This window comes from Chinchilla lanigera, unplaced genomic scaffold (genome assembly GCF_000276665.1).
Source record: "Chinchilla lanigera isolate Chin_1 unplaced genomic scaffold, ChiLan1.0 scaffold00020, whole genome shotgun sequence".
Taxonomy (NCBI): domain Eukaryota; kingdom Metazoa; phylum Chordata; class Mammalia; order Rodentia; family Chinchillidae; genus Chinchilla; species Chinchilla lanigera.
This window is the reverse complement of record NW_004955421.1, coordinates 19255435-19281332: the sequence shown is the minus strand read 5'-3', so window position 1 is coordinate 19281332 and position 25898 is coordinate 19255435. Positions and strand designations below refer to the sequence as shown.

At 39.3% G+C, this 25898-nt stretch overlaps 1 protein-coding gene and 1 pseudogene across 2 annotated transcripts in view; one reads left to right on the top strand and one right to left on the bottom strand.

Moving 5' to 3' along the window:
• The window catches only part of LOC102025807, a 70261-nt pseudogene extending 62599 nt beyond the window's left edge, over positions 1 to 7662 (bottom strand).
• The window catches only part of Fam19a1 (family with sequence similarity 19 (chemokine (C-C motif)-like), member A1), a 485469-nt gene that overhangs the window by 453571 nt on the left and 6000 nt on the right, over positions 1 to 25898 (top strand). For both annotated transcript variants that reach the window (XM_005383818.2, XM_005383817.2), the window contains exon 4: positions 25045 to 25169. In XM_005383818.2, the coding sequence (XP_005383875.1) occupies positions 25045 to 25169 (125 nt within the window). The remainder of the gene's footprint in view (positions 1 to 25044; positions 25170 to 25898) is intronic.

Genomic DNA, 25898 nt, shown 5'->3' with positions numbered 1-25898 from the left:
GGCTGGGTGCTCACCACCATCAGTGGCAGACATGGGATGAGAAGCCAGGTCTGCATTTGCTTCCACTCTGCATTCATCTAGGTATCTCCACGGCAGGAAATTTAAGAGAAAAGGAATGTAGAGGCCAGCTCGGGCATCTCCTTGAGGAAAGGCAAGTGCAGCTAGGGGAGGAGCAAGTGCATTTGCCCCACATAATGGCTAATGGATGGCAAAAGATGAAATGCCAGATACACTACTAGACCCGCGCTGTCCAACGGTCCTTTCTGCAGGGATGGAAATGTTCCATTCTACATTGCCCAATATTGCACCCACTAACATGTGGCTGGAGTGATTGAGGAGCTGAAATCATACTTAATTTTTATTAATTTAAATATAAATAACCACATGTGACTAACAACCACTGTATTTGACACAATGGGATCGGGCTTCTTTAGCATCAGTTTGGGGAATCACATCCACCTTTTCTGCTGACAGAGTGCTGCCTACTGCATAGACTCGTGTAGTAGCCAAGTGGGTCCCCCAAAACTGCGAAAGTAAACCCAGGCTGGGTTTCTACTGTCTGCCAAAATATTAACTTATTTAATTAAAAAAAAAAAAAAAAGCAGCCAGGTTCCATGAGACATAGCACAGCTACTCAGGATGCTGAGGCAGGAGGTTTGCTTGGAGGAGTTCAAGTCTGATCTGGGAAATACAAAACGACCCAGACCCAAAACAAACAAACAAAAAACTGACCTATGAAGGAAGCAAAGTAAGTATGGTTCTCATTTTACAGAGAAAAAAATTGACACTCACACCATTAAAGTAACTTCTCTGCTGAGCTAACACTTTTGACAGTCGTTATTTCTTTGCTTACTTTCTTCCCCAATAACTTTTGATCAAATAGTGTATCTCTACTTTTTATTTAGAAGATATCTTAGTCCACTGGGGCTACTAGAATAAAATGCCATAAACTGGGAATGTTATCAACAACAAAAATTTATTTCCCACAGTTCTAGATGCTGGGAAGTCCAAGGTACCAGGAGATTTGGAGTCTAGCGAATAGTAGCTTCCTCAGAGACAGCCATCTTCGTATTCCAACACTCAGTGAGAGGTCAAGGGCTCTCCCTGGAGCCTTTCGTGTGAGGTCACTAATCTCCTCAAGAGGACTCCATATTCATGACCTGATTATCTCCCGAGAGTCCTACTTCCTAAGGATTTTAATACCGGAATTCTGGGTGATATAAATATTTAGTTGCTTATAGGAGTACATTTGGAAAAATCAAAATGACCTTGAATCTAAAGCACCTCATCTAGGTCTGGGAAAATATTTTTATGGATGGCTTTCAGTTTCTGCTTTTACTGTTGTTGTGTGACCCTGTCTTTGAAGCAATATCTTTGATATTAACTTTAAATAAGTATGTGTGTGTGGTTATATGTGCATAGAAAGGCCTAATTTCACTGTTTATGCTTTCCATCTCATTTTACCTTTGTCCACTTAATAAAGTTTTTTCTTGGAAAAACTAATTTCTTAGAAATTTCCTCAGTGACAAGAAACAAACTTCAATTGATTTAAGCAGAAACATTTCTTGGCTATAAAATAAAAGATGTGGGCAGTGACTGTCTTCAGACCTCAGTCAATTTCTTACTTCTGTCTCTATCTCTCTCTTTGTCTCTGTCTCTGTCTCTTTCTGTCTCTCTGTCTCTGTCTCTGTCTCTTTCTCCATCTCTCTCTTTCTATCTTTCTGCTTTATTTTATTCTATATTGGCTTCCATTCCATCTCAAACAAGGTGTGCCCAAGTAGTAATAAAAATACCTCCATCAGTTCCACTTTTATATTTTACCAAATGACAGAAATGAAAAGAAAGAACCTTTTAATCAAAAACCCTGGAATTGGAAATCATTGGCGGGCTCAGGTCATAAGCTCATTTTTGAATCAGTCATTGTGGTCAAAGAGATTGTTCCAGTTGTTAATTGCTACATTTTACCTTCGAAACTTGGTGGTTTAAAGCAACCATTTTATCACAGCTCATGATTTACTTGGATGAGGTTTGTCGGGGTAATTTTTTTGTCCCTCTTGGCACTGAGAGAGATGTTCCATGGCATTCATCTGGTAAAATTGGACTGTTCTGAAAAGTCCAAGATATCTTATTTATCCTGGCTTGAAAAGGATGGCTAGAATTATCCACTATGGCATCCACCTATTTTATCCTTCTAATATCGTAGTCTCTGGGTAGTAGAATTCTTCCAGGATGATTCAAGATTCCCAGAAAGAAGACTTCCAAAAGCATGAGTGAAAGCTGGAAGTTGTTTAATTATCTATTTTACGAAATCCTAAGTGTCCCCTTGAATGCAGGCCCAACAGATGAAAAATGATAATTTATAATGGGAGGGGTAGCTAATTTTTCTTTAGCTACAGTCCTTAATCTACAAAATCATACAGCGATCTGATTGGACAAGCTTGGTCATGTGGCCATGTCTATTTCCAAGGATTTGAGTCAACTCTACCTCAACCACCTGCTAACATTTTGGGAAGATCAGTTTCCTAAAGGAAAATTAGAGTATAGTTTCCAAAAGATAAGGGAGCAGATGCTTGGATATGTAGAATTAAGAGCAGAATGAGAAAGACCAAAATATGGGACTCATAAAAGCCTGAACCCCACCCTCTGCCTCTCATGAACTTAATCTAATTAATGAACATATGAGCCTTCTTTCCCTGTCTATAAAATGTGGACAGTGATCACCATTCCAAGGTTGCTGCAAGCATTGGACAAAGCACTGTGTGTAAAGCAATTAGTGTTTGCTGAACAGACATCAACTTCTTTCCCAATGAAGCCTCAAACTATGGACATGAGCTTGAAACCTGTACCGACTGTGAGTTACAATGAAACGTAATAGCCTAAGAAGTGTAAAATATGTAGGAGCCAAGTGTTATTTGCAGGCAGCACTGGGTCTTAATTCCCAGACACAATTCACACTTTCACTTTGATCAGTAAAAGCAGATATAGTTTTGTCTCTGTTCACAGGAGAGTACATCTGTGCCTCCCTGTGATGGCAGACTCCTTCATCTCTGAACTTCATTTCCTTCAGAATGCAAAGCGTTCAAGGCTGTCCGTCCTTTAAGCAATTTTGGAGGTTGCTCAACCCATCTCCATAATGGAATTTAGGGCTGAGGTTAGCTTTTCTCTTTTATTGGTCATCACTGCTAAAACGTGATTGCATAATATTTTTTCCTGGACATTCAGTTACTGGAAGCTGTCTTCTACATTCTGAGATTAAATGTGTCTTAAAATACCGGACTGATGGCTTCTCTGTCTGGCGCTTTTCATCATGGGAACACTTTTGAAACAGACCTGTCCTTCAAGAAATGTTAGCCTTGCTTTCTACATTTTTTTATGAATGCCAGCTGGAAAACGAGCTCTGAATGTTGTAGCTCTCTCATATTTGACATTTTCATTTCTTTATCTTTGCAATTAGTATGTCTAGTTCTTAAATTTAATCTGAATAAAAATGATTCTGGATATTGCACGGCATCAAAGAAGAACACTAGGTCTTTCTTTCTCTTGCTCCTAAAAGAGGCAGTAGAGTCCCTTAAGACAGGAAAGAAGTGGTTCATGGTGTTCAGGGGGTAGTGGCTCTTCCATTGACAATAAATGGCATTGTTTGAGCTAATAATAGAGGTAGCACTAAATAACAATGAAGACCAGAGGAAATAAATTGCTCCTCCCTCAATTTCCTTCAGTATCTTCTGACATCTTAAAGAAATCTCAGTTTGGTGTTATCACATACTATACCTCTCTAAAATTTGTTCATCTCCAGCTTTTTAAAACAAGCTAAGAACTTCACACTAGGGGAATGACTATTCCTCTGGAATTGGTAACTTTTTTGTTATATTTGTTTTTGTCTGACCATTGAGCAAATTGTATCAGTTTTCCATTTATAACGTGGAAATGAAACGTCTTTTTCTTTAAATTCATTAAAATAAAAAATAAATTCCTCAAAGAGACACCCTGTGCTTTAAACTCAGGTGGAGATCTTGGCTTCATTTATGGTTTATGGAGTTTCTTTTGCCCAGGCTCCTCATTTATAAGACAAGAATCTACAGTTGCTTTTGTACCTGGGATCAGAGAAAACTGTGTGGCTTGTAGTAACACGAACAATGCAAATAGTGATCTAACATCCCCCCAGGCCACTTCTGATGGGGGTCTGCACAGAAGGGAGGATTCCGTGATGACAGACCACTTGCTTCTGTCAAGGGAATTCATTCATGCCCAGCACCAACTACTCAGTTGCACTTTACAATTGCCAAATCATGACCCAGGAGGGGAAATTCATCTGATGGAGAAACAGTATGGTCTGAGACAGAAGAGAGTGCTCCCAGTCAAAGGGGATCATTTCCACAATCGTCACCATGTTTTGGATTTGCCACAGCAATCACGTTTGTATAGAGCCTCGGTAATTAGGAAGATTGCAATCCAATTCTACGGTACCTAAAATAATCTCACCAACCCCACTGACCTCCAAACAAACCTACTCATCCTCGAAATGCCTCACCGTTTATATTTACCAGGGTATGGCATTCTAGCTCCCACTTATGGATTGCACACACCCTTCTCTTCCAGTTAAATGACCCATCTCTACTTTGCCAACTTTGCAAATTCCTGTGTGTCCTTTAGCACTTATCACAGGCATCACTTTTGCACCCTCTGATCATGTCTGGAGACAGTTCACTTTGGCTTCAGGTTACGTGATTCTTACTGTGTGAACATGGGCAAGTTATGTTGCTTTCTTTTGATTTAGTTTCTTTCTTCCTCAAAGAGGGTAACATTCCTACCTACATCCCAGACCATTTAGCAGGATTTAGTTATAAAACCAGTATTACTTATTGCAGTCCGTGGCCCAAAGTAGGTGCTCCAAAACTGCTATGATTTCAAAGTATGAAACATTTTATCATTGGACTGAATGCATTGATTGCAATTAAATTACATTGTTTGCTTCTTAAGGGCATGCAATTTGTCCTTAGCCCCAGTATAGTACCAAGAATGCTGTACATTGTATTAAACTGAACTGCATTGGAACATATCTGGATAAAGTAAACTGATGATTACTGATTACTAATTACTAATAATAGTACTAGATTATTGAATACTTACTTAATCAGGCATTGATCTTGGGTTTTATGGTATATTAATCTCTTTAACCATGCACTTCTGTAAGCAAGGTATTTATTCTCATTTTTAGGATTTAAGAAACTGAAGCAAAAAAATTAATGCTTTACACAGGATCGCATAGGAGAAGTGGGATTGGAACCTCTGATTCCAGTTATTCTACTTTTAATAACAACACGAATGATTTGCTACTGAAAAAATTTATACCATAGATATATATCTATATGGATGTGAGTAATGAAGAAATCCATTTGTTTCAAATGACAAAGTCTAAATAAAATTCACAAGGTATATAATTATTTGCATCAAAACTTTATAGTGATTATATTAACCTGGCCTCTTTCTGTTGTTAGTCGTGGAGGTGTTAAATTATTTTAAATAAAACAGGAAATCTGTTGACTTTCAACTAAAATATTCACATGTCAATTTAGGTTCAAATACCCCTTCAATCTGATAGTGCAGCAGAGCTCAAGAACTGATCTTTTGGAAACCATCCCTTTCTGATGTGCTAACTTGACTCCCACGTGGACCACTCTCTGGAGATCCTGGGTGCTCAAGTTTACAGTTTACCAGTTTAGCAGCCTCAGGAGAAAGAGAGCTGCTTCTCCCGAAAATAGCCAATCAAAGTCCCATCGCTGATTCTTCAACTGGTTCCTTTCACATCTGATCAATCACTGAGACCAGGAATAGAAGGAAAATTCCAAGAGGCCAGGAGTAGGTCACACAGCCATAAGGATTGAGAGACTGAGAAAAGGTTGTTTCCCCAAAGGTAAACCTCAGTGCTCCTATCAGAGGGAAAAAGGTGGGATTATTGCTGTGGAAGCCAATATGACAGATAAGCACAAAACTAGTTTCAGATTAATTTTTATTGATTCACAAAGCCTGTCTCTTAGATCACTATATGGCAACTACTTTGACAGTTAACACAAGTGAAAAGACTAAATTCCATTTTAAATGTAAGTCATTCTTCTATTCCCAAATAGTAGTAGTTGCTATACGGTTCTGTATGTATCCAGATGGTGAGCTCCTTGACCTAAAATACAAGGTAGAAAGGGCTCATTAGGATACTGTTGCTACAGTCTGAATGTGAGCTCTCCCCAAGTTCATCTCTGAAAATCAACAGGGCACTGATACTAGGAAATACCAGTCTTGCAGATGATTGGCTTGTGAGTGGAGTCTTCCTGGATGGGTGTGACGGTTGTCAATTTGAGTAAGAGAAGTTCAACTAAATTGGCACAGTAATTCCACACACAAGGGTGGGGAAGACCCACCCTAGGGCAGCTGGTTGCCTGGATAGTATAAAGGGGCAATGAAGAAGGATGGATCTGCTTCTGTTTCTTTGGAGGAGCTCCAGTCTTTGTCTTCACCTTGGACTTCATCTCCTGGCTTCTATCACAGACTCTTCCACTTCCAATGCAGATCCTTCAGCCTTCCAGCATAGACTCTTCCGCCCTCTGTCACTGACTCATCAGCTTTCTGATAGGGGCTCACACAGGCCAGGGCAGTGAGCTCCAGTGTGCTGACAGACCCTCTGCACTCTTTCTCATCCAACTCTGTGGGTGGCCATTGGAAACCAATCCTGTAGATTCTTATTCACTTACATAACTTGTATTTTATCTATTTCTCTAGTAAACACTGGCTGATACAGATTTTGATACCGAGAATGGCTCTACAGAAACAGAATTGTAAGCATGAAATTCTTAAATGGCTTTAGAGTTCCTGGAATTGGCTCTCTAATTTGATGAGACCTGCAGATGCCATGGTCTCTCCTTCTAATTCTGTGGGGAATACTAAGAGTTCTTGGCATGAACTGTTTAAAATAATATGCAACGTACACCCATTTGATGATCCTAATTCACCACTTGTAGATGTAAAGAATTTAGCAACTCTGTACATGAAAGTTTTGACTATTTTTGGCAGAGTGGAAAATATGATGCTGGTTGGTTGGGCTTAGCATCTCTGGAAAAACTAGTGGAGGAAAACAAGGAGCTCAAAACACCCATAGGAAATCTGAAGTCTTCTGACTATGAGGGCAAATTAATAAAGGAAAATAAGGAGTTCAGAGATTCAAATTCCCAGCTTCAGACACACATCAGAAATTTAAAATTTTTCAAGTGTGTCCTAAAAGAAAGTCTCTCTTTTAGTCACAGGGCCAAAATTTCAGACACCCAAACACAGGCCCTCATAATTCAACTGGCTGAGCTGCAGTGTAAGTTTAATGTCAGCCTCAGAGTGTATCTGAAGCAAAGGTGAGGGCACTCATCAGAAAAGAAGGGGACCCCACAAACTGGAGTGAAGACGTGGGGGAGGATCCTGAGGACACTGAAGATGTTGAGTCTGTAGATGCTAATGAGATTATTTTGCCAGAGGAAGAGATTTCGCCACCTGAAGTAACAGAGGCCTTCCCATTCCTACTCCCTGTGGTGTTGGGCTCCGCTGATATACCTGAGGAAACAAATCCAGTGTTGACCAAGCAGGATAACGCTGACGCTCGTCAGGCCCACCCTCACCACCCATTTTTGCCACTATCCCTATAACCAGCCTCAAATTACAGAAGGCTTCTAAGGGTGAGGTACATAGTATGACCCAAGAGGAGGTCCACTATTCTCCCAAGAACCTTCTTGAGTTTTCTAATTCTTATAAGCAGAGGCCTAGTGAGCAAGTGTGGGAATGTATTTTACCAGTGTGGAATAATGGTGGCAAAAATATATACCTGGGTCAGGCTGAGTGTGTTGATATGGGCTCATTAAGCAGGGATTCTGTATTTAATGTTGCAGCTCATGGAGTAAAGAAAGGTGTTAATAGTTTATCTGGCTGGTTGGCAGAAGTGTGGCTCAAAAGATGGCCCACTGTGAATGAGCTAGAGATGTCTGATGTTCCGTGGTTTACTGTTGATGAGGGGAATCAGAGGCTTAGGGAAGTGGGAATGCTGGAGTGGATCTGTCCTATTAAACCTAATCCTGCACACTGGGATGATCCAGAAAACACTAACACCTTCACTAACACTTTGAGAAACAGATTTATGAAGGAAGCACCAGCATCCCTGAAGAGCCCTGCATTTGCTCTTCTCTGTAAGACAGACCTTAGAGTGGGGACCACAGTTATCCAATTGGGAAATTTGAAGGCAATGGGCTTGATTGGACTCCAGAGTGGCAGAGGTCAACTACCAGCACTTAATTACCAAAGGCAGGTACACACACTTATGTAATGGAGAGCAGACGCAGAACAATGGCCAGAATGTTCTGACATGTCTAGAACAATGGCAGTAGCGGGTCAGGCATGATGTTCCCAAAAGTGAAATAGATTGGAAGCCTACAAAATTTTTACTAGATTTATATAATCAGAAAAAAAAAGAAATTAAGGGTACATGAACAGAAGAAACCTGCTTCAAATTGTGGTAACAAAGAATCATGTCCACTCCACCACTTGCCAGGTTTGAGTCAGTTTACAGACCCAAAACCCTTTGAATGAAGGGGAGGCCAGGGCTCTTTGGGAAAGAATCCCATTGAAAAAAACATTTATATAGTTAATCTTCCTCCCATCCTTCCCCAGAGGGGACCTAAGGCCTTTGCCTGAGTGACTACACATTGGAGGAAGGGAAATAATCAGACATTTTAAGGACTACTAGACACTGCTTCTGAACTAACACTGATTCCAGGGGATCCAAAATGTCATGTGGCCCTCCGGTAAGAATAGGAGCCTATGGAGGTCAGGTGATCAAGAGTTTTAGCAAAGGCCCAATTCACAGTGGGTCCAGTAGGTCCTTGACTCCATCCTGTAGTCATTTCCTCTGCTCCAGGATGCATAATTGGGACAGATACACTCAGTATTTGGCAGAATCCTCACATTGGTTCCCTAACCTGCAGTGTGAGGGCTATTATAATTGGAAAGGCCAAATGGAGGTCATTAGGATTGCCTTTGCCTGGTGACATAGTAAACCAAAAGCTGTATCACATTCCTGGATGGGTTGCAGATATTAGTGCCACCGTCAAGGGCTTGAAGGATGCAAGGGTGGTGGTCCCCACCATATCTCCATTTAATTCTCCCATTTGGCCTGTACAGAAGATGGACGGATCTTGGAAAATGATGGTAGATTATTGTAAACTGAATCAAGTAGTGACTCGGATTGCAGCTACTGTACCAGGTGTGGTTTCTTTGCGTGAGCAAGGTACTACACATCCTGGTACTCGGTATGTGGCTATTGATTTGCCAGAACCTTCTTCTCTATACTTAGCTATAGGACAATGAGAAACAATTTGCTTTCATCTGGCAAGGCCAGGAATACACCTTCACTGTCCTACTTCAGGGTTCTATTAACTCTCCAGCCCTCTGCCTTTCTCTCCCACGCGATATCACACTGGCCCATTACAGTGATGATGTTATGCTGATCGGACCAAGTGAGCGGGAGGTAGCAACCACTATGGATTTGATAGTAAAGCATTTGAGAGCCAGATGTTGGGGAATAAATTCAATGAAAATTTAAGATCCTTCTAGCCCAGTAAAATTCCAAGGAGTCCAGTAGTGTGGGGCATGTGGAGATAATCCCTTCTAAGGCAAAAGATAATTGCTGCATCTTGATTCCCCTAAAACCAAAAAAGAGGCCCAGTGCCTAGTGGGCCTATTTAGATTTAGAAAGCAACACATTCCTCACTTAGATGTCCTACTCCAGCTCGTTTACTGAGCAACTTGGAAAGCCCAGAATAAGAAAAGGCTCTGCAACAGGTCCAGGCTGCGGTGCAGGCTTCTCTGCCCCTGGCGCCATATGATCCAGCAGATCCAATGGTATTTGAAGTGCCAGTAGCAAGTAGCGATGCTATTTGGAGTCTCTGGTGAGCTCCCCATAGGTGAATCACAGCAGAAGCCTTTAGGATTTTGGAGCAAGTTTCTACTATCATGTGTAGACAACCATTCTCCCTTTGAAAAACAGCACTTGGCCTGCTACTGGGCCTCCGAGAATCCGAACAATTGACCGTGGGACTCCAGGTCATGTGACATCAGTTGCCTGTCATGATCTGGTATCATCTGACCCACCAAGTCATAAGGTTGGATGTGCACACCAACAGTCTATCATTAAATGGCAATGGTATATACATGATAGAGCCAGAGAAGGTCCAGAGGGTACAAGTAAATTATATGAGGAAGCTGCCCAGCCATATATGGCTTCGATGCCTGATATATTGCCTTCTGTTTCCCAGCATATACCTTTGATTTTTGTGGGGTATAACATACAATCGACTGTCAGAGGAAGAGAAGGCTAGGATCTGGTTTACAAATGGCCCTGCATTAATGCAGCACCACCTGCAAGTGGACTGTTGCAGGCATTGCAGCCCCTTTCCAGGACATTCCTGAAAGACAGTGGTGAAGGGAAATCATCACAGTGGGCAGAACTTTGGGCCATGCACCTGGTGGTACATTTTGCCTGGAAGGAGAAATGGCCAGATGTGCAACTGTACACTGATTCATGGGCTGTAGTCAATGCTCTGGCCACATGGTCAGGAACTTGGAAGGAACATTACTGGAAAATTGGTGACAAAGATATTTGGGGAAGAGGTATGTGGATAGACTTCTCCATATGGGCAAAAGATGTAAAAATATTTGTTTCCCATGTAAATGTTCACCAAAAGATGACTTGAGCAAGAGAAGACTTTAACAATTAAATGGATAAGATGACCTGTTCTGTGGATAGTGGTCAACCTCCTTCTTCAGCCACCCCTGTCATTGTCCAATGGGCTCATTAACAGAGTAGTCATGGTGGCAGGGATGGAGGTTATGCATGGGCTCAGCAACATGGACTCCCACTAACCAAGGCTGATCTGGTTACAGTCACTGCTGAATGCAAATATACCAGCAGCAAAGGTCAACACTGAGTCCCCAATATGGTACCATTTCCCACAGTGATCAGCCTGAGACCTCAAGGCAGGTTGATTATATTGGACCATTTCCATCATGGAAGGACTGCACTTTGTCCTCATTGCATAGACACTTATTCTGGATGTGGATTTTCCTTCACCTCATGTAATGCTTCTGCCAAATCTACCATCCATGGACTCACAGAATGCCTCATCCACTGTCGTGGAATTCCACATAACATTGCCTCTGACCAAGGAAAACATTTTATGGTCAAAGAAGTGAGGCAATGGGCTCATGTTCATAGAGTTCACTGGTCTTACCATGTTCCTCACCATCCAGAAGCAGCTGGATTGATAGAAAGGTGGAATGGTCTTTTGAAGACACAGTTACAGTGCCAGCTTGGTGGCAATAGCTTGCAGGGTTGGAAGTCTGGGACATACTGCTACCATGGCTGATCAGGGTCTTTTCTGGGTTGCTGACTGCTCACCTCTTGTTGTGTCCTCACAGGACAGCACAGAAGTCTCTCTAAGGTCTTTTCTAGAGCAGCACTCCTCATATTCAAGGGTTCTACTCTCATCACCTAATTACTTCCCAAGGGACCCACCTTCTAATACATTCACATTGCAGGTTAGGTTTTCAACAGGAGGATTTTGGGAGATGAAGAAAAACACAAACATTCTATCTATAATATGGACTTACATATTGTATATAAGTTACCTTTTTCAACTGAGGGAGGATATTACTCGAGAAGAGTTGCATAATAAAATTCATCACTGAAAGAAAGCAATTTTGCTGCAGTCCTTCTTGAAAGGAAAAAAAACATCTTATGGCCCAACAAACCACTGTAATAGAAAGCAGCTTTTCTTTACTCAGAATTTCACATCAAACTATGTGATGTTTGTTTCTTTCTTTGAGAAAAGTTGTCATCTCAGAAAGTGAAATGAAAATGTTTTTTCAGTTTGCCATTGGGCCAGAGCCAGCTTGAAAATTCAGAACATAAGGAAGGAAAAAGAGTTTCTTAAGACCTGTCTTCTCTGCAAATAATATGAATTCACAAAGACTTTTTAGTCTCTCTCCCTTTGGCTCAGCCTCGGGTAGAGGTAGATTTCAACCTGCCACTGGTCAGACAGAAAAGGGCTATAAACAAACAGCTCCCATTAGCAGCCTTGGTTTTTAGTTGTTATTTTCCCCTTTTCTATTCATGGTTGCTTTGCAGACCTTTCCCACATTTTCCCATGTGCTGCAGCAAACCTTCCAAAATGCTTTACTAAGACAGCAATTCCTCTTCTCCTCTTCTGCCTCAATCATACTGAGACACTCAAATGAATCTTAATAGTTTAGCAAAATTGAATTTAGCTTCTCTAGACCATAACAATTAGTATTATCCATCGTGACCAGATCTGGATTGTAATTAAGAAAACCCAGCATCGCCACCGACCCTGAAATGTCCCAGGAAAATGCCTAATTTACATACAGCTGGGCCGGCTCTGCATCTTCTGCATCTGGTGTGCTGAGAACAATGTGATTGTGCATGCAAAGTGGAGACGCAAATAACAAGGACAGAAAGCCACTCTCAGGATCAGCAACCACTCAACTGAATTTTAATGTTAAAAAAATCCTTCTTGAATCATTGTGAATATTCATACTAAGTGGGGATAAAATGGCAGTGATCTGGCCTTGCCTTGTTGCAGGGAACATCTGTATTCATTCAGTTATGCAGCGGATCCTCAACTGTTTACTGAATATATTTAGTGTCGCATAGGATTCAATTAAGCAACAAGTAACAGGATGACAACTGCAGTAGCTGGAACAATAGGAGTTGATTCTTCTTATGTAACAAGAATTCCAGAGGTATTGATAATTAATGTGGGCTCAGTAATATTAAGTGTGGGCATTTTCTGAGCTCTCCTTTATGATGGCTATAGTAGTTAGAGATGGCATTTATGCAATGTAATCAAAACGTTCAACAAATGTTTAAATTTTTCAAAAAGTGTATTATAGTAAAAGTCATACTGCCATGAATCCCCCTAAAAATACTCTTTTTTGCTTCCATCACCCTTGTCCCATGGATCTTACCACTTTCTGAAACAGTTCTAGAGATCCTCTTTCATGACTGTCTCTAATTGCACTGTCATGGCCACCTTGATACTCTGAATGGATTCAAAATGTTTACCTGTCATGGTCATTTTGACTTTAGGGAAGAGCAGATCCAGTGGATAAAGTGTATGAGGATGTTTTTGCTTGCTAGAATTATAAACTGCTTCAGAAAATAGCAAGATCAATGCAATAAGTGTATTCAAAGCAAATGGGAGCATTTCAAGGAAGAGTAAGGAAAATATATCTTTTAATATAATAATTTTTAAAATTTATATGCTTGCCATATCATCTGATCACATTTTGTGCCCCCTCCACATATACAGTCAACACTAGGAGTAGGAGGATTGGGGCCCAAGCCCACAGTGACCACCTTCTTCTGAGAAAATCAAAACATTTTCCATGGTTTCCATGGAGCGAGCACCCTCTCCAGCAGACCTTTGCTTACATTCAGAGACCAGAACTGGATTACATGTCTGACCTCAGCTGCAAGGAAATTATTTCTATGTCCAGCTTCTGGGACAGGAGATATCACTGGGGAAGTGGTCAGGCAACGGCTTTTCTGTAGCTTAGAGTTCTGGCCACAAATTCTCTGTCAGGGACTCTGCTCGGTACCTGAAACACACAACTGTAGCTATACAATCTTCTGCCTCAAGAAGTTGGGTGAGATGGTAGTGAGGAGACAAAACACTTACAATATGTGAAGAAATGAGCACGTAATACTATAAAAACATAAAAGAAGAAACTTCACTTTGATCCAATGTAGACATGATCAAGAAAAACTTTAGTTTTGGCCTGCTGTTTAGTAACTTCTCATGCAATCTGCTTTCTTCTACATGAGAGAGGCACTGATAGACCAAGCCAAGGAACGGAGGCGCAAAGTAGATTCATGGGGAACAGAGAAGAAACAAAAGCCTTTAGATAGTTGGGCACAGTGCATCTTGTTTACACGTTATAGGCCCAGCAGAATAGTGAGTCCGGGGCTTAAATCCTTGAATAATTCAACCAGAAGTATCACAAAGCTTCCAGTTATTAATAGCTCTTTTCCTAGAAATCTTTAAGAATTTAGCTATGGAGTGTTGATAGGTGGATTTTGTGTGATGTCTGCCAGTGTACTTCAGTCTAACTTGTTAGATCAGATACTGCTCATTTCCTTTACTACAAATTATCAGTGAGAGACAGCATTTGGATGGAGCTTGTAAGCAGTAAAGGGTCTACATTGGCAGTCCAATGACAGGAGAGCGGTGCCAGTAGTGAGAACCCCTTGTAAGAAGGTGCAAAGGAATAATAAGGGTCCAGAGAATGGGATGCCGTTCAGATTGGCTGGATCAAGCAAAAGAAGGCGTTCAGGTTTCATTCTAGTCTATTGGAGCAATGCGCCAGAGGCAGCACTAAGACAGATTTGGGGCCTTAAAACACCTTGCAAGAAGTTATGTGCATTTTTGAGATGAATGAGTGCTGGGGACATTAGGGAGAGGTGGGATCTATGGCAAACTGGACAGTTTCAACGCCGTTCAGAGGAAAAAACACTGCTCAATTAGGATTAGGACCTGTAGCTCTGATGTAACTAGATCCTTCATGCTTTTTCAAAACCTAGGGCTAGGGATATAGCTCAGGGGCACAAGCATCTGCCTGGCAAGCACAAGGTCCTGAGTTCACTTCCTGGTACCAATAAACAAAGAACAACAACAAAAGTCCTACAATCTCCTTCTTTGTAAACATTGGCAGTGAGCTTCAGTTAGTAAAAATCCCCACGGGAGAGAATAAAACAGAATCTGCACCTCGGTTTCCAGATGTTTTACCTCTGTGCTAATTCAGTTTGTAATTGCTTAGGATTAGCATAAGAAAACAAGAGCACCTTCTTTAACCAGCGAAGTGAGAAGCCCGTGATCAAGATGCTCTTTAAAAATGCCCTGCCCTTGATGGCTTAATTCTGGCAGGGTGCTTTTGGAAGTAGTAGTTGATGAATGTCATGTTTAAATTTGATTGAACTTAAATATGTTACAAAAATATCTCACTCCTTTATTTTTTTAACTTACTTTAAAAATAAAAGAAGCAAAACATATTAACAAACAGACATTCATTTACAAAATGGCATAAGAACAATACATGCAATACAGAGTTACAAAGTGGTAGGAAATTAACCAGGGTTGTTATATTATGTATTGATATCTTCAAAGTGGTTTTTCAGTATGTTTCTATTTGTTTTCCTGTTACAAAAATATAAATACTAAAATAGCACTTTTAATAATGACCCAGTGCACTAAGGTGTATGCATGCTCTCGGTGTTTTGCTCTTTGAGTCTATTATTGATGTGAATGTTGGAGTTTTATTTAATATTTCCAGACATCTACCTTTGCTTTGCATATTCACTTTAAAAGGATATCTTCTCACATGTATTTGGCTGCAGAACACTTCTTCTATGGAATTACTTAAAGGAACAAAATGATTGTTTTTCATGATCCAATGTTGCTTGGATGTTTTCTTCAGGACAGGGCTGGCTCAGCTGGAACTGAATCTAGGACGGCCTCAGTCCCGTGTCTGCTGGTTGGCAGTCTAATCCAGGAAGGCCTGTGGCAGGACAGCTGCTCTCTGCTCCTCACTACCCTTTGCCATGGTCTCCTTAGGACTCCAAAGAGCACGTCAAACCTTTTCCTACGTGTATCTGCAACCGCCTTATTGGCCAATCAAGGCATATAACCAAAACCAACTACATGGGCTGGGGAAAGAGACCACTTCTATGAGAAGAGAAGAAAAGTCACTTTGCAAAGGGGTGATTACAGACAGATCTGCAGATGAGAAGTAGATCTGCTTTTCTGCAATCTGAAAATGAAAAATGAGCATCACCTGACATAAAAAGATGGTAAATAAAATACAAGTAAATCAGCATTACTAAGTCACTATTGCTGGTTAAGTTTTCAAACCACTGTGACTACTGCAACCCTACCCTCTTCCAAGAAGCCTGGGCCACCGGATAGGAAGTATTGCGGACAGGTTTTACTGCTGAAGTTCAGTAAAGCGCTACATCTTCATTTAAGTTTAGCTAACTGATAGCCATGAAATTCAGCTGGAAAACTAGGTGCTATGTGGTTTAAGGCAGTGGAATTTGTGATTCTAAACTTTTTGCAGAAATAAAACATTCCTGCACTTATATTCCTATTCTCCTTTGGCTTTTTTGATGCCATTACTGAAAAGAACAAAATAATTTGCAATGTCCCACTATTATAAGTTTTCTTTTTTAGTTGTTGCCACTTTCTATACATTTATGCTGATTGTTTAAAGTAAGCATTGAGTATTGTTGAACTTAAGTATTGATAACCTTATATCACTCATTTCCTCATTTACTTTAAAATTCATAGGTGAAACCTCTGGCTTGATTTTATGTAGCACATACTGTCTATACTGTATTAAGCAGTTAGAAGTCTACAGCCAAGGATGTATAAATATTTTCTGATAAAACTAAACACTACCAAACAGCCTAGACATAGCAAGTGGAAAAAAAGCATGCTAGTTGTTATCACAGTATGACCTCATTTATATGTACAATTAATGTATGTTAATCAAAAATAAAATACTTAAAAACATAAGGAACCTTGCTGTGTATGGTGTTGAGTAGGAGGGAAAAAAGAAATAAGCTGAGTGTTGTTGTGTGCTTCTCAAGGAGTTAATGGACAAACATAGATTCCTTCCAACGAGTTATTAGGCACTTCTTGCCAAGTCACAGAAATGACCAAGCAATAAATTATTCTGCTACTTCAAACACACACAAATCAAGTTAGACCTGAGTGCTCTGTGACCACGGGTTATACATTTCATCTTCACATGAAAGTCAAATTATGTTTTCGGAAGATAAATTAATTACAAAAAACCCAAAGGCACCGGTCTCCTCCAGAGACTGCATGAGCACAATAGCATTATAGCATGTTGTTCTCTTGTTTTACCAAACACCTATGTTAACACATTCACAAGTGTCTGTGAGACAGGCATGTGTAGCTGAGAGCCAGGAGCCTTTATCCAGAACTCAGCCCTCCCCAGGTTTCCATGTTCCCAGTTGTAACTCATTCTTCTACCCGTGACATCCTAATAAAACAAGAAGAACATTGTGTCTCATCCATTTCTCCAGGATTTGGCTTCTTAGGCAATAGGTGAGCTCAGGGAGAGAGACACTTCTGTCCTCATTGATATCGATTTTTATAGATCTAAAGTGGCCTGAGAGGTTTGTGTGCCCTGTTCTTTCTGCCTTGCCTAAAGTCTCCATCAGTGCCAAGAGCATCTCCCTGGGAGTTTGAACTTTCCTTTAATCTAATCCATTTAGAAAATGACTCACAATTTATTGAATAAAGTAGAGAAAATTGATACCTTTTCATTAGGCTGACAAAGTCTTTCTCACTGCTGGCATCTGAAATGTGTTTTCTATTTAAATTTTATTTATATCAATCTTCTCTAGTGGGAGTGAGATTAAAATGAAAGGCCTTCCAATCAGTGTACAACTTTCCCACTCCTGCCAACACTGCGAATGCTAGCTCTGCAAATGAACTCAACGCCAGCAATTCTCTGGGCATAATTTAATATTTGAGATCCATTGCAGAGTAAAATAAACCCAAAGTGATATTTTAATATATCAATAGCTGTGCAAATGATACTTTACATATGAAAAGAGGAAAGTACTTAACTGACATTATTTGATTATGCTAAATCTGTAGCAATTCTAGCAAAAATTATATTATAGAATCTAATCATGTCCTCATGAAACCCTTTTTTAAAATTGAGAAAATTCTTGTATATCAATACATTCCCCCAGTGAGCCATTTCTGAAATTTTAAGAAAACATACCCAAATATAACACTGTGGCTCTACCAAATAGGATTGTGCATAATGTTTATTCTCCTTATGATATTTATGTGTATGCTTGAATTTTAGAAAAAGAATATGTATTACTTCTAGAACTTGGAAAGAAAAATGTAATGCATTCCATCACTGGCAAAATGAGGAATGTTGGAAAGGTTTGTGCCTCAGCAAAATTAAAAATTTCTATTGACAGCAAACTTTAGGATCACTGTGAAATATTTTGAATGTAGAATGTTAAACTTGAAGATGTAGGAGATATACAGGAGGAAGTATATTTAGTATACGTGGTTCTTTGTGTTCCTCTGAGCCATTTATTAAAAATCATATACCTGCACAAATCCAGAAATACATTTAACTGAATTTAATTCTGAAATAAAACCATCCCTTTAGTGAAAACTGACCAACTTTGGGTGCTTGACAGATAAGTAGATTTAAGGATAGAGGTAACATGTAGTTAGAGTGCAGACGAAATTCAGACTCTAGTGCTGGCTTCCTTCCCAAGATTTATTTGTTCGTTTGTTTATTTGTTTTGTTGTACTGGGGATTAACCCCAGCTTCTTCACACTGAGCTACTTCTCCAGCTGTTTTTATGCAATATTTTTTTTTTTTTTCTTTCTTTTTTTTTCTTTTTTTTTTTTTCTTTTTTTTTTATTTATTTTGAGACAGGGTCCCCCTAAATTACTAAGTTGCCCAGGCTAGGCTAAAGTTTACAATTCTGCTTTAGCCTCTCAGCATTCTGGGATTATAGTATGATCACCACACCTGGCTAAGAAAACTCATATAATTGGCAGGGATTTCAAGTTCTCCCTTGAGTTGCCAAAAGTCTCTAGAACCCCTGTGTTGAGCCCTCTATGTTATAAAATAACTTAAACTACTTAGTGTTTAAGTTACTTTATTAATGAGAAACTCTCTTAAAACTACCATCCCAGTAATCTGAATTAGATCAATTTATTACTGTCCCTTATAAGATGTTGTATTTTTATGCATCTAAACCTATCATTGTGTACTTGTCTTTACACTCAGTGTATAGCTCCCACATGAGACTTTGGGTGGCTTTAAGGTCGGAACTGTGTCTCTATTTTTGTAATGTTCAGCACAGCAGTTAATGAACAGTTTTTGAATGCCTAAAAGATAACATTTGTCTGCAAATATCTTCAAGGAAAACTGCTATTCACAGAAATTGTATCACACTTACCTTCTCAATTTAAATCCTACTTGTTTCACAATCCCTGCTGTCACCTATACCCTTATCAAGTAAAACTGCCTCTGTTTGAAAAGCACCAGAATAGAATTTGTAGAAGGATTTTAGAGCAAATCCTATCATCAGCTTTTAATTCCATGTATGTCTTGGAGGTGTTGTAGATCCTAGAATGTAATGCAATTTAAACTTTGAAAAAAATAATAAATGCGTGCATCCTAGAATTAATGTAAAGTTGCTTGGAAGGTGAGATGTTAACGCTGCATAAAGGTAGTTAGTTGGATTCATAAATAGCTGAATAATGAATGCATAGATAAACAATAGTAAGTTCAATGTACTGAGTACAAATTTATTAGTCATTATGCTAAGTCTCTTATTTTATTTAAAATTCACAATATCCAGTTGTAGTTTTTATATTCTTGTTTATTCTGTTTATAATTAATGAAACTGAGTCTTAAATCAAGCAATTTGGCTTAAGCTATACTAGTAGTAAGTGGTAAAATTATGATTCAAACCAGGTCCTCTCTAACACATATATGCCTCTTATTATATATCTTTCATCACATGTCACAAAACTGAAAGTCTTCACTAATGTATAATACTTCCAAACTGGATCATGTGCTTAAATGTGTGTCATGGGAAAGAAGTTTAGGGTAATTGCAGGGAACCACATCCAATGCCTTTAATTTTGTGTTTACTTTAATAGAGACAATAACACACAGGGAGTCACTGCAGGTCCTTAAAGAAAAGCACTGTAGCAGCTGTTCTAACAACCTGTGCAAATAGGAATTCTGCAGAGCCCCAGCCCTCTGATGGAGTCCTCACCATTGCATTAGATTGCATGACAGCTTGCACAAAAATAAGGCTGAGATTTTGTCTTGATTGATACTGATAGCCTACTTCTGGGAACATGAATGCGTTCATATGCTCAACCATTTAATTTATGCTCAAACTCTCATCACTCATAGCAGCAAGCTGAGAGTTTGGCAGAATGTCGAAGAACAATGGTTTGCTCCCTAACTTTGTGAAGAATTGCCTTTTCTGTGTAGAAGGATTTTTATAATTTAGAAATATAAAAATGGTGACACTCGTGAAAGTGATGGTGTTAATATTTATTGAACATTTACCAAATGCCCTACTCCACCTTGTGCTTTGAACGCATTTTCTCAGATAACCCCCACAATGCTTCATTGTGGGCCCTATACTTTTCGTTCTCTTTTTGTTTCTTTTTTATTTGTTCATTCATGAATTAAGGCCCTGGGCTGATCCATCCGTGCCACTCAGAGATGAGCACAGTGTGAAGTCTGCCTGCGTAGGACCAGTCGTCAGGCACGTAAGTCTGGTGCCTTCAAGGATACACTGAACTGGTTGAGTTCCTGGCCTCAATGTTTTCTCCATATTCCTAGCACCATTTTTAACCCTATCTTGCAGTTCTAGTGCAGATGCCCCAAACCCAGAGCTCGCACCTTCTCTTTGAATGCAGTGGCACTTCGCTGCCAGTGGTGCTACTTGCTTCTTCCTTCCTCTGTCTCCACATCACTGGCAAGCTCTTCTTCCTCAAGCACCCTTTGATCCGATCTTCCTTTTGCCCATTGGATCTGTTTTCTAGAATTTCAGTGACTTACCATTCTCTCAAAAAGAAACAACAAACTCCTTAATTTCAAACGCTGCCCAATCTTTTTAAGGTTTTCTTCTTTCTGCTCCCCAGTGTGAGCGTGCTCTTTCACACAGGAACATATTTGCTAACTAGAGGATCGCTTTTCTCGCTTATTCTGTATTGCTGTGATTCATGCCAAAATTCCAACAGTGGCCCTGTAGAGAAACTTAACTAAATGGAAAGCATGGAGGGCAGGGGCTGTGCCATGCACTTCATTGGAGCACTCTCAGTAGATCAAGAAATGCCTTGGTAAATTTTTGCTGATGTGAGACTCAAGTCCTGTCCATTGAAATGCTAAAAAAAGATGTAGCTCTGATCAATATAATGTTAACTTGCTGTATTTCTTATACCCATCATTTATTACTGCTAAACAATAATAACAAAAAATAAAGCTTTCTGCTCTCTATACAATTTATGCCAAAAATGGATTGATTCTTCTTTGATAGTCTCTCTTTTGCTGTGTAGCAATATGACCTCATGTAAGGGAGAAATCAAGACTGACTCATGATTAAAGTGGCTTTACTGATTTTAAGACTCTCAAGGAAAGACGAACATTCTTAAAAGGGTCAAAGACCAGATATTTCCTGCACATGCATTCATATAGTAAATCTCAGAGTCTCAGGGCTAAATGGGACCTTAAAGATCCTCTCTCATAATCACCACAGATAAGAAAAAGTAGGTTCTTGTGGTTGATACTTGATTAACTTAGTTCTTAGTCCTTGTACCAGTTATGCATCTACTTCACAAGTTTCTCAGGGCTCCCAAAACTGTTCACTACAGAAATATCTATCAAAATGCTACAACTAATGGAATCAAGCAACGTGTAGCTCCAACCAGGAAAAAAAGCTAGTGTAATAAACTGGCTCTTACTCAATTTTTTAAAGTAATTTCTCAAGAAGCTAAATGTTTTATTTTCTGCAAGTATTTATGTTTGACATGAAATTATTTTCAATAGTACTACAGCAGAGGGAATCAATTTACTCAACAGCCAATAATATATTTTAAGTTCCCTGAATACTGCACACAAAGCTGGAATAAGTTAGCATTGTGACAATGAATAACATGGGTTTTGCAGTCAAATTAACCTGGATTCTAATATGAATACCTGTACTTCCTACTGGGATAAGCATGTGAAATTTCACCTCTTGTGCTTTAGTTTACTCATCCTTAAAGTAAGTTCATAATAATAATCATCATCGTCATCATTTTTTCTTACTGTAAGTATCTCCATAAGAAAAAAATTATAAAATCAGTGAAACAGCATTGATGTTAACTCATTTTATGAAATCTAACAGATCATTCCTCTCCAATAATCTGAAGGTCTTAACAAGCTTCCAGTTTGAGAGAAAAGGAGGTAATTATAAAATTTTTTGTGAATAATTTAAAAGATACTACAGGAAATACAAATTTATGAGAAAATGAAGTCCTAGCTTGACCTAAAACATAAAGAAGTATATTATGATGATCGTGTAATGCATAAATCTGAAACAAAGTTGGTCTAATTGCATCTTTTGAAAAGCAAGAGTGGGAGAATGAACTCAGTTCTAAATAGAATAAACCAGAAAATAATGCCAAATCATCAAACTCAGTTTAAAAGAGGAAACTGTAATAGGAAGTTTTAGATATTATAAGCAGGTCTGGGGACTTTTTATTCTTAGAAAGCACCCCTCCTCCATGAGCCAGTGAATCTTTACAATTTTGAATTACAGGTCATATGTGAGTTTGGAGTCTTTTCTTTTCCTTTTGACTACTGACTCCATTTTCATTTAGGAGATATTAATGCCTAAGAGGAAAAGAAACTGCTTTGTTAGCTTATAACAAAGTAGGTCAGTTCCAAGAGGGCAGAGAGCAGCTTGAAGGAGGAAAAAGATCAGAGCTCTTTAGAAGGAAACAAAAAATACTGAAGGTTGACCCCAGTGGCTGGCACTTATTATTGGCTTGCCTCCCTGACAAAACAGTGACAAAATGCTAAATTAATGGGTTTGGGGAAAGCCTCTTTCCCCTCAGAGCAAAGATCAGAGAGTTCCCATTCCTGATGGCTTAGGTTCAGGGCAGCAGTACTGAAATATTAGGTGGGTTTTAAGGGATAAGCATCAGAATTGATAGTAAATATGATGAGGTTGTTTCTGATTAAGCACCAGCTGGAAGGGAGCTGCAGTTTATAGGTTTTCAATAAACAGCAATAAACCCTGATTTTTATCTCCCATTACCAGCTGTTTTACAGTTTTTTATTCCCTCTCAGTGCTATCTTTCTTGCTACCAAAACAGTTGCTTCTCTTACTTAATGTTGTCACCTATTCATTAACATAAATAACCCCTTTTATCTGTGACAAGAAACTTATCCTACTCCATGCTCAGAAACATAGCCCTACTACCAAAAACAATGCAAGATTCTCATAATCATTTTGTACCTGGTAGAAGATTTGTTTTTGTTATTGTTGTGTGTTCCACCCGAGTATCATATTGTCTAACCCATGAAAGGAATTCTTTCAAAGATTTTGCCTCCTATACTTGCTTACTATGTCCAATGAAGTGGCATTTTATACATTTTGGTTTTTTCCATCTGTAAAACAAAAATAAGCTATAGCAAAATTACCACTGAAAGTGTTCGTATACTGAAGAATTATTTTCTTATTCTCTTTCATGGTTTGAGCAATCTTTCATTCTTACATCTGATAATGTGAGCAATGTAGTTGAGGACAGCGATATGGAAAGTAACAACCAGTGTTGATTTGTATGAATTTGTCTTGAGACCCTGTATCACTTTGAATGTTCTTGCTTTGATTTGTTTATGTTTGTGATACTGGTATGCTGCTACTGTTCTATTTGTTTGTTTGTTTCTCATGTACTACTCACTTTAAAATAAAAAATTTTTTAAAAAAGAAAATGTTCTTGAATTGATACATAAAAGAGCACATGTATCTTTGCCTATATAATTCTGCATAGTAATTTTACTTAAAGCAAAGACTAAGGAGCATTGAATCCTAAGGAAGGGAAAGACTGAAGTGAAAAAAAAAAAGTATAGAGAAAGGAAAATTTAAGTGCGGGAAGATGTCTGATATGTAAAGCATTCTGCTGTTAAGCTAGCAATCTGTTTCCTTTCGTGAATGCAAGATGGGCAGAGAATTTTAAAGTACTCTTGATTTACTGCAGGGTCTTCCCCATTCCACTTTAGCAGTGAACTGCTGTGACATTACAGGTTGTCATTTTACCACGATAAGACTTAAACTTCATAGGAGACTTTCCTATTTAGGAAGGGAGGATAAGGGGTAAGTTCCTAAAGAACTAGAGTCCAGGCCCACCGTCAAAACTGCCAATAGGAAAGTACCACAGAACATGCACTGACTGCTTTTCCAAGGATTCCAAATGGAAATGCCCAAGGAGATTTCTGAAGAGAACACTTTGCCACTTTGTGTAGCTTGCAGAAACGAATGATGCTGTGGAAAATATTTTTCACCCAGGAGATTAAGGAAGATGTAGAGCTTCTTGATTTGTATACAATGACTGTAGCCTCTGGTTTTATAAAATCTCATTATCAAGAAAAGTGTGCTGTAAATACACTAAACTCTGCCTTTTTTTAATGTGGCCATCTTTGATATCACCCTGGAAAGTAAGGCTGTTTAAGGGAAGGGTCAACTTGTAGTAGTCCACCCACACCATATTATACATATGAAAAGGAAACTACAGCCCCTATTAACAACACTTTGACTATAAAGAAATATTTTCATTTATCCTCTTGATTTTTACTTTGTGACATTGCTTTTATACTTACACTCAATGCATTTTTCCTTTTGGTAGGTCTTTGAAATTCTCCAAGGCCCAAGGCTAAGGGATAATCTCTAATGCTGAGTGGATAGACTGGACATTCTGAGGAAAATGCCTCAGTCCTTCTGAAGAGCACTGAGCTTCTTTGTCCTTTTTTTAAGCAAAACTAACAGAAAATCCCTGATCTACAAAAGCCAGTGCAAAAACTCCAAAGGATCCAAAAGGAAGTTTACCTATTTCCCTTGTCTTATTTCTATGAGGCGATTTTGGACAAGATGCTGCTTCTTGAAACCAGATAATTACATTTGCATTATGGGACTCAAATTAAAATCTTAATTTTCTTAATAATATTTTCTTACCCAGGCATGGAAAATGAACGTGAACCTAGTGTGCTTCAAAGAGCATTAAAACCCACACAAGACAGAACATCTGAGCCCAGGTTTGTTGGGATGAACTGAAAACAAAGTTGTGTCCTGTTTTTGCACAGCCTCCATAGTGATTGGGAAATGGTGGTGTGAGATGGAGCCCTGCCTGGAGGGAGAGGAATGCAAGACGCTCCCCGACAACTCTGGATGGATGTGTGCCACCGGCAACAAAATTAAGACCACAAGGGTAAGTCCACTTGCTTCAAATGTGTCGTGCATGTTGCAGACTGTATTATCAGTCTTAGTGTTGTGCAAGCAGTTCCCAGAGGTGCTTTGAACAGAAAAAAAAGAAGAATGTTCCTAACAGAAAACAGTCTCCTCTGCACAGATCAGTGTCCGTTCTTGAGTAAGAGGTTAAAATTGAACTTGGCTTTTCTGTACTGGGAAGGTGTGTGTTTCTGCTGCAGATTCATAAATAAATCCATCATCTACGGAGCTCAAAATGATCAAGTAAGAGTCTTGCCCCAATGGTTGGCTAGCAAGGTCTGCATACGAGTAAGGTAATTTCTAAAGGTTCTTTAAAGGAAATCTTTTAGTGAGATGAAAATGTTTCTGTGAAGTGAATAGTCATCCTTTGAATTCTCTGGCTAAATCAGCGGTGAGCTCCAAACCGTACAACAGCCTGTAGGGTAAGGCTGCATTTGCCGTGATAGTGGGTCAGGATGGAGAGGCCTAGTGAGGCCAGTTAACCTACAGAGACTGGATACTCTAGGAAGCTTAAGGGAGGGTAAGGAGGATTGTGGGACATTTAAGGCAGCTACTATTTATCCACTACTACAGGAGCATGTCAACATTTTAACAACTCGTATGGTTGCATGTGTGCACTGCTTGAACATTAGATCTGGAATATGTCTGTATGTGTGTGCATGCTTTAATTTGCTGAGCATCTTTAAAGCAATCTCCACCATTAGTTACA